At 51.7% G+C, this 15071-nt stretch overlaps 1 protein-coding gene across 1 annotated transcript; it reads left to right on the forward strand.

The window, feature by feature from the left end:
* Window positions 1-1360: 1360 nt before the first annotated feature.
* Window positions 1361-14788, forward strand: SFTPD (surfactant protein D). Its single transcript, XM_080641197.1, has 8 exons — window positions 1361-1399; window positions 3454-3652; window positions 9651-9767; window positions 10007-10123; window positions 10399-10515; window positions 10898-11014; window positions 11600-11683; window positions 14270-14788. Exons 1-8 carry the CDS (start codon window positions 1397-1399, stop codon window positions 14647-14649), a joined length of 1134 nt encoding a protein of 377 aa, XP_080497323.1. The 5' UTR covers window positions 1361-1396; the 3' UTR covers window positions 14650-14788.
* Window positions 14789-15071: the final 283 nt, after the last annotated feature.

A 15071-nucleotide genomic window follows, 5' to 3' on the forward strand; every position in this document is an offset into this window, starting at 1 on the left:
GAAGGAAACACTATAGTCTGTGTTATAGGGGATCCCAGGGCACTGAGAGGGAGTACTTATTAGGCTAGGAGGTAGCAGTTAATAGAAGCTAAGTGGCAAACAGAGAAAACATATAGGGCTTCTGAAATAAAAGTCACCATAAATAGGAGTTTGTCTGGCTACCAGGATAAGACTTGTCAGGTAGGCTCTGTGGGGAGTGGAGAGCAATGGTTCAGTTCAGTTCAGCCTCCATGCTGATCCAGATCTCTGGGAAGCACACGAACATCCTAGCATGGGGATGTTAATAATGAAAGAGTTTTATCATTTGGGGCACAAGTGGCTCTACTATGAGATCCTGCTTCAAAAATTGCAGTATGGGAAACAAGAGCCTTTCCTACCAGCTGAGGAAACTGGCATTATAGACTCTACAATACACAAGAAGATGCCACAGCAGCAACAAAACCCAGGAGCAGTCAGCACCCCGAGTGGAGTGGCCAAAGGAGAGTATTGCAGGCATTTGGCAGCTGGTATGTGGATGTAGGCAAAGGCTTGAGGCAAGAGATGAAGCCACAAGGATCTAGAAGGGAGCAGAGATGACAGCAACAGCAGCAGGACAGGCAACTGCCCCATGGCCACTGGAAGTCAGAGTTTCCTGGGGGAGGCCTGCAATAGTGTATCAGGCCTGCAATAGTGTATCTTACTAGAGCAACACACAGAGGCAACACCAGCTAAGGAAGAGAAAAGAGATGATGGCAAGGATTTAAGGACATCCATCCCATAAAAAGCAAGTGAGGGGCACCCAGATCTAGAACAGGAAGCAAAAGAATGACCCCTGCCAGGTGGCAGCTCCCTAGCCACTGTCCTCATAGAATGCTGCAGCCTCTGCAACCCCTCTAGCTACTTCACCCCTGCCCAGAAATGCCAAGAAACTCCCAGCTCGTTCCCACTATCTGGGTAGTACTGTTGAGGTGAGGGACAAAGAGAAGGTGGCACAGCAAGCCCTGACTTTTGAAATATGCAAATGCATGTGCTTTTGCAATAGTTGTAGGTTATTGTGCAACTTGCTTCTTCATCTGCCCCTCACTCTGCTTCCTTGCCTCAGATTCATGGAAATCTGTAAAATCCAGACACTGATGATGCCGCTGAACTCACAGAGCCCAGTGAGGTGCAGATGAGGTCATGCCCTGAGGGTGCTCTGTAAACTCTAAGGTGACAGGTGTGTAGTGTTGGGAACTCAGTGGCAAGTTTCCATTACCCAGGTGGGGGTGAGAGTGAGTGAGTCAACAAGGAAGAAAATTATCCAAAAGAGTTCTTAAAAGACCAGCGCCTGGTGGCTCAGGTAACAGGGCAGCATAAATAGCCTGTGCGTGCCAGGAAGTGCACATTTGCCTGGGGACCCTGAGCCCTTGAGGAAGCAATGGTGAGTGTCTGGGCCTGCCTCTCTTTTCATTTTCTCTGGGTCCTGCGAATGTACCCCTGCCCAGTTGGGGTGGTCTAATGTACTGGTGTTGAGGAAGGCAGGGTTTATGTACCTCTTCTGGTCTGGGAGGTGTGGGTGTGGGTGTGGGTGTGAGTGTGGGCCTGAGAGGGCAGCATAGTGGGGGAAGAAAGACTGTTCTTCTGCCCCTCACTCTGCTTCCTTTGCTCAGTGGGAGATTTGCCTTCTGGGCTGGGGGAGGGTGGGTGAGTGGGATGTGACACCCACCTGGACCATAGATGCCATTGTCAGGAAGCCTCAGGTGGGAATGCAATTTCAACTTCTCACTTGGCTCTCTGCAACCCTGATTTCTTCAGAAAGGAAGGTGGTGGAGGAGAAACAGCCCAGGCCTTCCCAGGCCTGGGGTCAAAGCCCATCCTGGTACCAACTGCCCGTTGGACATGGATAAACATCTTCCCTCTTAGCTTCAAATCTTTGTTTTAAAAATACACCACTGGACAAGTTTACTGATTTCCAATTAATTTTTAGAGTAGTCTTTTTTCAAAAATACTTTAGTCTGACATCGAGGCATAAAGTGAACACTATGTGGTTTAAGGGGATGTGGCTCTGCCCAATACCTCTATAGGCCCAGAGAAGATGCCTCATCCAAGTCCTACGTCTCCAACCCTGTGAGGTGGCCCCTGCCCAGGCCCCTTTCTGATACAATGAGCTCTGGTGCCTTCTGTGCCATCTTGAGCTCTTGGGCAGAATGCCTGTTGCTTTTCATTCTTCCCCAGATGTGGGCATAGGGCCCTTGAATTGAGGCAGCTGCACAGCAGGGGGCAATGCCCTGGCTCTGGCTGGATGCTTTGGTGCTCATGGCTGAGCCTCTGTCCCATTAGGTGTCAAGCTGCTGGCCTGTGAGCTTGCCTGGTATTTAGAGACTGCCATGCTGCCCAGGAGGCGGTAAACTCAGAATGAGAAAGAACTGGTGCAAACAGGGTCCTCCGCAGCCCAGAACCACCAGCAGGTGGAGAAGAAAGCACTTCTGTGGCCAGGAAGGCCCTCCACTGCCTCCCCCTCAGGCTGCCTGGCGATCCCTTCTCCTTTGCTCCGTCCCTCAGGCTGGTTCCCAGCCTCTGCAACTCCCCTGTGTGCTTTCCTGGCTCAGAACTTTACAGTTTCTCTCAAGAAGAAAGAAGCCCACCATTGGGAGAGACCAGGTCCTGCACCCACCCTGACCTCACTTAGCTGCAGAGTCCCTCTCACATGTCACTGGACACCCTATTGAACATCTGTTTTTCCTACACCTAAAACCACCCTTTCCCTGACTGAGCACACCTTACACGCCCTCCTCCTCAAGGCCCCTCTGCCAAGTCATCCCAGGTGGAGGGCCAGCACTCTAGGCGTCCCAGGGTCTCTCCAGCTATTCTGAGAACTTTTTCTGGGTTCCATCTGGAACTTTCTTTGTGGAGACAGCATCTAGTCCAGGAATAGCAGAGCACCGGCAAACATGTAGCCATGTGCCCATCTTGTGTTATGACAGAGGTCACTGAGCATTCTAACTCCTTTCCAGCCAAGCACTGAAACTGCCAGTGCTAGTCCATGCACGGGTGCAAGTGACAGGAAATGGGTCTGCCCAGCCACCTCACTGATACAGACAGGGAGAAGGAGGTTCAAAGAGGGAGACTGTCCTGCCCAAAGGCACTTCCTGAATCCCTCCTGCTGTGACAGGTGGCCTCAGTGAGGAGTGCACATCCTAGACCCGCCGATGGCAGTGTGAAAGGGAAGTCACTAGAAGGGACAAAACGGGGCTCTGAGAAGAGGTAGATGTTGCTGATAACCCATGTCAGAGTTCAGCTGGTAACTCATGCCCTCCCAGGCCAGACTCTATGGCCGCCTTTTTATAAGTTGCTTTGGGAGTCCTGCTGCTCCTGATCCCACAGAAGGGGCGAGGTGGTAGGAAAGTGCCTCTCTGACTTCCGGGGGCTGGGCTAAGCACTAACCCGTGTTCTGGAATCAAGAGCATGTCCTTCTCTTTCTGTCCACCCCTGAAGGCCATGCTTCTCCTCCTCTCCGTGCTGGTCCTGCTCACACAGCCTCCAAGGACACGGGGAGCAGAAGTGACGACCCTTTCCCAGAAACATTTGGTTGATGCCTGCACCCTGGTCATGTGTAGCCCTGTGGAGAATGGCCTGCCTGGTCGTGATGGACGCGATGGGAGAGAGGGCCCCCGGGGCGAGAAGGGGGATCCAGGTAGAGCTGGGACCTTGGGCTTGTCCTGGTGGGCATGGGTGGGCACTGGAATTGTAACCAACTCAGCAACTCTGGGTATTCTGCCATGCAACCCTGGAAATGGAAGCCCACCTCCTGGGGAAGAAGTCCCCTAGACATTCAGTCCACCTGAAACACCTCGTTACCAGTTGGCAAATGACAGGCTGTCCTGAGCCTGGAGGTGTTTTTGCCCCTGCCCTAGGGGTCTGGATTCCTTCCCTAGGATCTTCTGATTCTTCTCACCCCAAGAATGACAAAATCGTGGGTACATGACTGGTATTTGGGGCCCAGTACCAAGCTGCGGTACTTTCAATTGTTCATTGTGGTGGAATGATTTCTGTGCAGTGTGTTAATATATAATTAAATTCTACTGCATGAGAGGTAGGCAAAGATGAGGCTCTGTGGCCCCACACTCAGGCCTTATCAAAAGGATCTACCTAAATACACTAGGGAGTGGAGGAAATGGATCTCATATTTCTTTGTCCAGCCCTCTGTTTGGGCATTCACTTTCGTAATTCATTTAATTCTACTTATTAGTGACATATTAACCTCATTTGGCAGGTTATGAAATTGTGACACCCTATATGGAAGGTGATTAGGACATGGGCTTCTGTGTAGGCAGATCTGTGCTTGATTGCTGGCTCCACTCCACAGCAGGGACCCCTGGGACAAGCTTCTCAGTGTCCCTGAGTCTCGGTGTGCTCATCTGTAAGTGGCAAGAATCCCACACAGTGACAAAAAATGAGCCAAGGCTTTATTCTTTGTTGAGTCTTCATGATAAAGTTGTGTCTTCCTCTGTACCACCAGGTGAATTCTCCTGCGCTTTCAAAAGGTACTATTATTAAGGGTGTTATCCAAGAAATACCCCCCATTGGGGAGAGTCGGGCCTGATTGACAAGATGAGAGAATTCAATAAACCAGCAACAAGGATGAAGGGACCATTGTGGCCCTAGGCTGGGCTAAGAGAGAGATTAAGTGTGACCTTTATCTTTGTGGAGTTTGCGTTTTGATTGAAGGAAGAAGAAGACATTTAAGCTGGAAAGAATAGGTAATATTGCCAGCTTTGTGGGGTGAGGAACAAGGGAGTATTCATCTGTCCCTTACAGAGAGAAGGTGGCTCCCAATGGGAATGAGCTGGGGCTTAAGAAGGCCGCCTGGAAGTGGACCCAGAAGAAGGGTGGTATGCAAGGTGCCAGCTCTCTCTTGGAGAATCCCAGCTCTCTCTAGCTCCCAGTGGGACTCTGAATTGAACCCAGAGAGAGCCTTTCCCTCTGAACTGTGGCATGGAGTATGGCTGAGACCTCCCTCTCTCCTGCAGGTGCCTCATGCACATTCCAAGCCTGGCCTTGGTTTGGTGCTTGGAGAGAGAATGGTGCCCAGTCAGACTGGGGACCACGCTCCACAGACTCCTTAATCCCAGGCACTTTAGTCACGTAACCCTTATGGGTCTAGAATTTCCTGGAGAGTTTGGAGCAGCCTCAGACCCTGATCCAAGTATGTCTGGGTGAGACTTATGACCACTTGCCCTGCAGATTCTGATGCATGTGGTCCCAAGAAGTTGCCATCAAGGTCAAGATGGACCTGAATGGGAGACCCTTGAGCAGAGGAGGAGGGTGAAGCCGGGGTCCCGTGGTGATGCCCAGATGTATCATGGAGGGCCAGTGAGACCTGAACTCTGTTTTGGGGGCTGTGTTTATGGGCACAATTCCCTTCGTTCAGCATCTAGATACCTGCCTGGATGGGACCCAGTGAGCGTCCCTCAAGGGGCATGCCCCTCCCTCAGAGGAAAACTACACACTTCACAGCAGCGCACAGGGCCCCTCTCTCCCCTGCTTACCTCTCTGATCTCATCTCCTTATCGTCCTCCCACAGTCTCTGGGCTCTGACCACACCGGCTCCTCAGTGGTCCGATTCCACCCCAGGCCCCCTGCCTCCCCGGGGCCCTGTCACTGCTCTTCCCATAGGCACACCCCTCACCTCCTTCACAGCTTTACTCACAGACCTGGCTCAGTGAGTCCTCTCAGACCACCCGCCTGAGAAGAGAGCCTCTGACAACACTCCCCATGTTTTATTACCTCTGTGGCACTTATTCTGATTCAGTAACCACATATTGTGCATTTAATTTTTATTATCTGCTTCTATGCAGTTGAATTTAAGGTCCATGAGTAAGGAATCTGATTGGTTGTCCATCTCCTTCAAAACGTCCCTGCACTTAGGACGGAATGTAGTAGAATGAATGTGAGATGCAAGGAGAGGAGGAATTTCAGTACAGTAAGGAGTGGCCAAACTGTTGGTCCATAAAGCTTCACTTCCGGTGGCATTAGGGTACAGGGCTAGATATCCTGGCAATACTGGGATGCAAAATTGGGCTGGGTGGATGGGGGTAAAGGGGTGGAATGGGGGACATTAGTAATACTGTAAACAGTTAGAAGTATTTAAAACAAAACAAACAAACAAAATTAGTGCTTTAGAAGGCATGCGTGCTTGGTGATGGGGGTGTTGCTTCCCCCACCTCAGAGCTCTCATGACCTTCATGGTTGAGTGCCAGGGATGGGCAACCTCTAACGCTCCCTCCTAGGGAATGGCTTCTTCCCTTGGCCCATCTGCTTGCTGCCATCTTGGCCAGGGTGGAGCCCAAGAGAGGCTCAGATGGGGTCACAGCAGCTCTGCCCCTGTTGAATGTGGACTGTGGGGCCCATCCTCTAACCCTCTGGGTTCCATTTCATTCCTAGGGAGGGCCGTAGCTGAAAGCAGGACACAATGCCCAGCACACAGCCTCTTAAAGTCACCAGTGCCCTCCCTCCCCACCCCCTGCCCCACTGGGCCTGACCCTCCTGCCCTGGGAGCATGGATTCCATGTCTGAAAACTCACCTCTCCTCTACAAACCTCTCTAAATCTTCCTCACCTTGATGCCCCATTTCCTCCATCAGAAAAAGAGCTCTGAGTATAGGAGTGTGTGCTGAACTTGGGGTGCTGGATGGGATGAGGGGCACCTCACACATTGTCTTCCACACTCATTGCTGTGCCTCACGGTTCAATATTCTGCTACTAATCCCTTACAGAACAGGACCTGGTGCTCACACTTGCATCTCACCCAGTGCTAAGTATGATGTTATGTTTCTAGTGAACAAATAAAATAATGAGTAAACGGACAAGGAAGTGAATGAACAAGTTGGGTGTTATTTCTCTCTCTCCTTGCTTTATTACTCATAATAAATCAGTGTTACTCATTTATTTTTCCATTGAATTTATGGGGTGACATTGGTTAATAAATTATATAGGTTTCCATAATACATCATCTGTATATTGTACTATGTGTTCACCATCCCAAGTCAGGTCTCCTTCTATCACCATTTATCACTGATTTACCCTCTCCTACCTTCCCCCACTCGCCTTTCCTTCTGGTGTCTTTTCTTTTCTGTTTGCACATGAAGGTTCATAGCAGCTTCATTCACAATAACCCAATGTCCATCAGCTGATGAATGGATAAGCAATATGTGTTCTATCCATAAAATGGCGTATTATTCAGTTATACAATGGCATATATTGAGCTATTCAATAGCATATTATTGAGTTATACAAAGAAATGAGACATTCTACAAAGTGAATAAACCTCAAGAACTCACTCCAAGTTTAAAAAGCCAGACACCAAAGGTCATATATTGTATGATTCCATTGATAAGAATTATCTGGAGTAGATAATAGAGACAGGAAGCAGAGCTGTGATAGCCAGGGGTGGGGAGGCAGAGTGGGGGATAGTGAGTGACTGCTCAGTTCCCATGAGGTTTTCCTTTGGGGTGATTAAGCGTTTTTGAACTAAATAGAAGTGGTAGTTGCACGATATTGTGAAGGTGCTAAATGCCACTGTTCATCCGTCACAGTGGAACCTGATTACTCCGACACAGGTGCTGTGAAAAAGAGGGCTAAGGGACTCTTTTACTTCAGTCGTAAAAGCAGTCCCGTACGCCTGCCTGCCTTGTTACCTTTTTATTGTAACAACAGCTTGAACTCAAATTAACCTCCAGATACAATCAGCAGGGCAAGTATCCTTGAGGAAGTATATGCTTCTACAAGGTAAGGTCTTTAAAGACTAAACATAGAGATTCTAGCGAAACACCCCAGGATCGGACTTTTTTGGAAAAGTCAAGGTAGGGGCTGCTGCCTTTGGCAAGGTCCCCCCAAAGGTCCCAACCTTTCAGAGAATCCTCCTTACAGACATTCCAACCAAGTCCCGTGCTTCCCCACACCTTTCACTTCAATAAAAAGGAAGAACCAAACTCATACAATTAAGTGTAAAATCCTTAAATGTTAATAGCCATTTGCTCCCTTTAGTGTCTTTTTTTGTTAATCCTCACCCCAGGATGTTTTCCCCATTGACTTTTAGTGAGAGGGAAAAGGAGGGTGAGAGACAAAGAGACAGGAACATCAATGTGAGAGAGACACATCGATTGGTCGGATGGAGCCTGCAACCGAGGTACGTGCCCTTGACCAGAATCGAACCCAGGACCCTTCAGTCCGTGAGCTGATGTTCTAACTGAGAAAAACTGGCTAGGGCTGCTTCCTTTCATCTTTTTTGGGTAAATCTTGTATAATTTAAGGCTTAGGCAGCTTTTCTTCAGGTAACAGGTCTTTTTAAAATGTTTGACTATTTTTCCAATAGAAAAATACTATGTGGTCACTAAAGATAAACAAAAAGAAGAAAGTTAAAATTGCCTTTGTGACACTTAGAAAAAAAAACACTTAATGTTTTGTATATGCCTTTTCTGGGGGTTTTCCAATAAATATGACATGCACACACCCTACAATGTCTGTACATGTTTATGAAGCAGAACCATGGTCAATATAATGTTTACAATGTCCTTTTCCCCTTAATGATGCATTAGACAATAATTTGGTCTGTTTTCTATAGTTCCAGAGCATGTGACCATGCTTTTTCTATTTTTTATGGAGATGTAATCTATATATATATATAAAAGCCTAATATGCTACTTGTCCAACCAAGCAGTTGACCAAATTGTCAACTGCTCAACTGGTCGCTATGATGTGCACTGATCACCAGGGGCAGACGGCTAACCAAAACAGCTAGGGCGAGTTCTTTGTTTTGTTTCTTCGAATCCAGATATAAGTGAGCTCATACTGTATCTGTCTTAATTTGTATGACTTATGGCACTTAGCATAATTCCTTCAAGATCCATTCATGTGTGGCAAATGGTAGGATTTTTTTATGGCTGAATAATATTCCAGTGTGTGTGTGACATTTTTATCCATTCATCCACTATTAGGTTGTTTCCACCTCTTGGCTACTGTAAAAAATGTTGCAATGAACATGAGGGTACAGGTATCTTTTCAAATTAGTGTTTTATTTCCTTTGGATAAAACCCAGAGGTGGTATTGCTGGATCATACTTTTTTTAAAATTATCTTTTTAATGTCTTAACAAAACTCCATATTGGTCTCCATAGTGGCTGCACCAGTTTACAATCCCACCAACAGTGCATAGGGGTTCTTCTTCTCCACATCCTCACCAACACTTGTGCTCTTTTGTGTTTTTTACAGTCGCCATTCTAGGAGGGGTGAGATGATATCTCGTGGGTTTGATTTGCATTTCCCTGGTGACTCATGTCAGGGACCATTTCTGATATAAAGTTTGGTCCTAGGAAGGGGAAATCCAGGAGTCCATGATCCAGGGTAAAAGCTGGCAGATCCCCTGCTGTAATCCTGCAGCCTCGGGGCAGGCAGGGTGCACTGCATGGAAATCAGATAGTGTTTGGCTGGACCCCCCTCCAGCTCTATCAGGCCTGTTTCTTCACCTGTGAAACGGGGATGTGCACACCCATCTCTTGGTCACCACTGGACTGAGGAGCATGGAGGTGCAATGTCTACATCTGCGGAACCTAAAGGGATGCAGGGGCTGGCCCTGCTGTGCTGGCTCCTCCTAGGCCCAGGGCCAGGTTTATGCCCATTTCTTCTGCTGCTACAGGTTCACCAGGAGCTACAGGGCGAATGGGGAGGCCTGGACCTGTTGGCCCAGTTGGGCCCAAAGGTGACAATGGATCTGCTGGAGAACCTGGACCGAAAGGAGACTCGGGGCCACGTGGTGAGCAGTGGGCGTGGACTGCAATGCCTGCCACTAGGCCATGCAGAAGGATGCACATACCCACCCAAGAAGGAGGGTGCCCTGCCTGTGGTGCTGGGTTCAACAGGGAAAGCTGTAATACTGCTGGGTGGCGTCTGTAGGAAGGTGCTGTTCTCTGACCTCTATGACTGCTCTCACTTTCTCACGTTCTCCCCCTTCTAAGAAGACTCAGTGCACTGACTGTCTGGTCCTTTCCCCAGGACCTCCAGGACCTGCAGGTGTGCCCGGGCTGGCTGGAAGAGAGGGTCCCTCGGGAATGCAGGGGGATGTAGGACCCCAAGGCGAACCAGGCCCCAAAGGAGAGCCTGGGCCCAAAGGTAGGAGGTTGGTGTGTGGTGGTCCGGAAGGGAGAGGGAGGAATGACAATGGCAATCCATGATGTGACCTAAGGATGGTCAGCGTGCCAGGGAAGCCAGGCCTTCACCACTGGCAGGCCTTGCTGTGGCCCTTGCCCCCCACACCCTCATATCTGGAGGAGCCGAGACAGTGGGGTGCACAGCCCCCCAGTTCTCCCTCTCCACGTGGAGCCGAGGAAATGATCCAGGCTGCACACACTCTCAGCAGCCTTTGTCCCAATCTGTTCCTTCCTCAGGAGAAGTGGGTGCCCCAGGCGTGCAGGGCTCTGCAGGGACCAGAGGCCCCCCAGGTCTCAAAGGAGAGCAAGGTGCCCCTGGTGAGCGTGGAGCCCCTGGGAATGCAGGGGCATCAGGTGAGTGATTGGAAAGCTGGGGCAGGCCTTCGGTTCTCCTGTGTCCACCTGAAGCTGAGGAAGCCTGCCCCTGCCCCATCACCCCGCCAGCTCAGAGCTCCAACACTGGGTCCTGGGGAGTCTGTGCAAGGAGGTGCCTTGCTGGGCTTGAGCTCTGTAACTGGGGAGAGTGTGGTGTGAGCAGCAGGCACAGTCTGCATCCTGGGAAGGCCGGGTGCTGGGTGATGGGACAGCAGTGTACAGAGAGGGTGCGTGGCTGGCTTTGGGATAGACTGTATGTGGGAGCGTGTATTGCTGGACAGTAGCACAGTCCATATGCTGGGAGGTGAAAATGCGGGAAAATGTGTGCTGAGTTCACCCTCCTCTTCTTGTCTGATCTCAGGACCTGCAGGACCCCCGGGCCTACCGGGACCTCCAGGTGCCAGAGGCCCCCCAGGACTGAAGGGGGACAGAGGTGCTCCTGGGGAGAAAGGAGCAACGGGAGAGAGTGGGCTTCCAGGTAAGGTCGCCTCCCCTAGCTCTGGGGGCCCCACCAGGGTGCAGAGGGAGGAGGGCCCACTAGCTCATTGGTCAGCCCTTTGTGGGGGCGGGGGGAGGGTTGTGAAAGCAGGAAAGGCTGTGGGGCTGAAGGCAGGAAGATGAAGCTCTGGCTTTGACTCAGTACCAGGGGAGGGCAAGCCAGAGCAGCTTCCCATCTGGTCACTGGGACAGCTCAGCTCTCTTCCCAGTTCTTCAGAGAGCTTTGAGCACCAAATGACCCAGGGATGGGGAGCATTTGAGAGATATGCAATCCCTCCCCCAAGGGATGTGCTCCCAGACTCTCAGAATTTCTGTGAAATGTCATCTGGATCAGAGTTAGTGGGGTGCCAGGACCTGCCCAGGGCACAGTCTGCTCACAACAGAGCCTCAGGGAACCCGTGGGCAGCAGGGTCAGCTGTGTCAGTGGCTGTGGGCTTCCTGGGGCCCAGCTTCTTCCCCTCCACCAGGAAAGCCTGTCACTGAGCACCCTTCCCTTGGGACCCGGACTCTGAGCCGATCCCTGGCTGTGAGGGACTGGTCTTCCCTGGGCCTCTCTCTCCTGCAGACATCGCTGCTCTGAGGCGGCAGGTGGAGGCCTTGCAGGGGCAGGTGGGACGCCTTCAGGGAGCCTTCCTTCAGTACAAGAAAGGTGAGTTCCTGGACCTGGCCCTGGCCCTGAGCCAGTCGCCAAGGGCAGGCCCCAGGCGGGGTCTGTGTTTGGGTTTGGAGTTGGCTGGGCCGGAGGCAGGCCTGGTCCTAGGATTGGGGGCTCTAGGATGGATGGTAGTGGGTCTGGACGATGGGCTGGACCTGGGACTGGGGCAGGACCTGGGGCTAAGCATAGGGTGGGGCAGAGCAGGGCAGATACATATTCCAGGAGCTGGAAGCAGATGCAAGGGACACGTAGCAGGGTGTGTCCCCTACACCAGCTCAGTGGGCTGGCGCCAGCATGGTCAAGGGTACCAGGCTTCATCCTCCAACATCACAGCCACCTGTGACCTGAGCCAGATCAAGGCCCCAAGCCCAGCTGTTCAGACCTTCCCTCCTGCTGACTTGTGCTGGTCCCTGGACACCCCACTATCCAAGATGCATTTCTTATCTCTACCAGCTAGGTGTGCTGCCCAGCCTACAGCAGCAGCGCCTCCAGACACTATCCTGAGAGTTGGGGCTGGGATGCTGTGCTTGGGTTCAAGGCTGTGAGGGTGTGACCTTGGCATGTGGCTATTGAGCGTCTCACCTGAGACAGGCCCTGGGTCCGGCAGGGGGCAGGCTGCCTCTGGGCTCTGCCCAGTGCTGGGCTCTCCTTCTCCTCCCTGGGTGTTCATGGTGGAGACTCTTCCCTAACCTGGGTGCTGAGGAGTCAGAGGCCTCCAGGAGCACAGCCCAGTGCCCTGGGCCTGTGGGCATCTCCACCTGAGTTCCTAATTTGCCCCTCCTCCTCCCTGCTTTCCCCATGTCAGCTTTCAGCTCAAATCATTCAGCAAATCGCATTGATCCAAAGAGGAGTTTCTGAAGGAGGAGGGCACACAGGAATGAGACATGGGGTTGGCTCCTACGAACCTAAGGCCACTGAGTACCCACGTACCAAGGGAGAGGTTTCAAGCATTTGGTATGTCTCCCTCTCTCCACAAACATGCATGTGTGCTCACTCCCTCACATGCACACTGATGCAAACAAAGGAAAATTCGTGAAATTCACCTGCCACACGTGTGTGTATGACACACATGCCATCACTCACCTCACGTCATCTACACCCATGAGCACACACGCATATTCACACACACCCAGGTGGGCCTTCAGGGCTCCCATGTACCTTCAGATGGACACGTGGCCATATTGGTGTATGCACACACAGACCCTCCCGGGTACATGTAGTGAATGGCAGATGAATTCTTGTCCAGGGCTGCTCTGGGTGCCCTCCTGAGCCTGTGGAGAGTCTGCCCTCTGAACCCTTGTGGAAGGGTCACGGTGGGTCGGGGTGCAGCCTGGGCTCCTCACCAGCCCTTTGGGGCTGGAGCACAGCCCTCTCAGGAGCCCTGAAGGCTTCTATGCATGAACCCAGAAGTCAAAAGGATGGAAAATGAGCCCGGCCAGCGTGGTCCAGTGCTTGAGTGTTGGCCTATGACCCTGGAGATCATCGTTGGATTCCTGGTCAGGGCATGTGCCCGGGCTGTGGGCGTGATCCCCAGTAGGGGGCGAGCAGGAGGCAGCCAATCAATGATTCTCTGTCATTATTGATGTTTCTGTCTCTCTCTCCCTCTCCCTTCCTCTCTGAAATCAATAAAAATATATTAAAGCACACATACACACTCACACACACACACACACACACACACTCACAACAAAGGGGTGGAAAATGAGATGGAATGAAAAGAGCTGTTGAATGTCACACAGGTGATGCTTTTATAAATTGTATTCCCATCTTAGAGATGAGGAACTGGAAACCCCGAAAAAGGAAGTGATTTTCCCTGCCACCTGGACAGTCATGGCCAAGGGGGGCTGAATACCTGGCCCTCTGGGTCCCAGACAGGGCTCTCTCCAGCAATGATTCTCTCCTGCCCCTGACACCCATGCACACCTCTCAGCTGTCTTCACCCTCTTTCCCAGCCCTACAGCCTCACCCACATGCCCACTTAGGGGCCAGCCCTGGGCTGCACACAATGAAGAGATTAGCATATCGCTGCCCTCAGAGGGCCCACCCTCCCCTCTTCTTTCCCACATCCACACACGCCACGGACCTCCCTGTCAATGCCACATGCCCTGCTGTTATGCACGGTCCCAGTGAGAGCAGAGGGAGCACCTTCCTTATTTGCAGCTCTCAGAGGCGGCATGATGCCATTTCGCTGCACGATGCCAAAGCTTTCCAGTCCCACCCAGTAACTGGGAAACCGATTCTGCCATGCAACATGCGGTGAAATAGAAAGAGCACATCTCATCTTTTGTGTGAGATCAGATAAGGGTGACCCCCCAACTCCACATGTGATGGTTAATGAAGTTGAGCCTCTTACGTTCTCTGTCTGAGCCCAGTATTCTCACCTGTAACTAGACAGGCAGGTCCACCTCCCAGAGCGCACCACAGAGCCGTGGTCTCACCTTTGTCCTCCTTTGTTCTCTGAGGCCCTCCTTGGGAGGCCTGGGGCTCTGATTGGAGCACAAAGTTCTCAAAGCCATGGAGCTTTGGCAGGTGCCCCCAGAACTCTCCCAGAACCCCAACCTGACTGTCCTCTCCTCCTAGTGGAGCTCTTCCCCAACGGCCGAGATGTTGGCCAGAAGGTCTTCAAGACAGCAGGCTTTGAGAAACCTTTCCAGGAGGCACAGCAAGTGTGCGCAAAGGCTGGGGGGCAGCTACCCTCCCCACGCTCTGCAGCTGAGAACGAGGCCTTGCAACAGCTGGTCGAGGTTGAGAACAAGGGTGCTGCGTTCCTGAGCATGACTGACTCCCAGACGGAAGGCAAGTTCACCTACCCAGGAGGGGAGCCGCTGGTCTATTCCAATTGGGCTCCTGGGGAGCCCAACAACAATGGCGGCAATGAGGACTGTGTGGAGATCTTCACCAACGGCAAGTGGAATGACAAGTCCTGTGGAGAGAAGCGCCTTGTGATCTGCGAGTTCTGAGCCGTCCCATGTGCTGCACACATGACAATGAAGAGCTGACGGCTCTGTGGCCGGGCTTCTGCACAGAGCCGTGGGATGAGGCCAGCCAAGGGCTCCCATGGAACTCCTCTCTCAGAATAAAATACCCAACTGGCTTCACACACTGACTGCCCTGTCAGGGGGAAAAGGGGCCAGCCTGCTTTCCCAGCTGCAAGGGATAAAATTAGGTCCCTAATCCAAAGGCTCCTCCTCAGCCCTCTGCCTCCTCAAACTGTCCACCCAGCTGTCACTCCCTCCTCTGTCACTCTTCCTCCTCTTGCTTTGGTGTCCCCTTAGGGCAGTTTCTTATCTTCCTCTTAGCCCCTCCTCCTCTTCTTGCCACTTAATGGAGATGTGCTCAAGTCTTAGCTCTGCATTCTCTCCCCACCTCACCCTTACTCCAG

This window comes from Plecotus auritus, assembly GCF_963455305.1.
Source record: "Plecotus auritus genome assembly, chromosome: 9".
Taxonomy (NCBI): Eukaryota; Metazoa; Chordata; class Mammalia; order Chiroptera; family Vespertilionidae; genus Plecotus; species Plecotus auritus.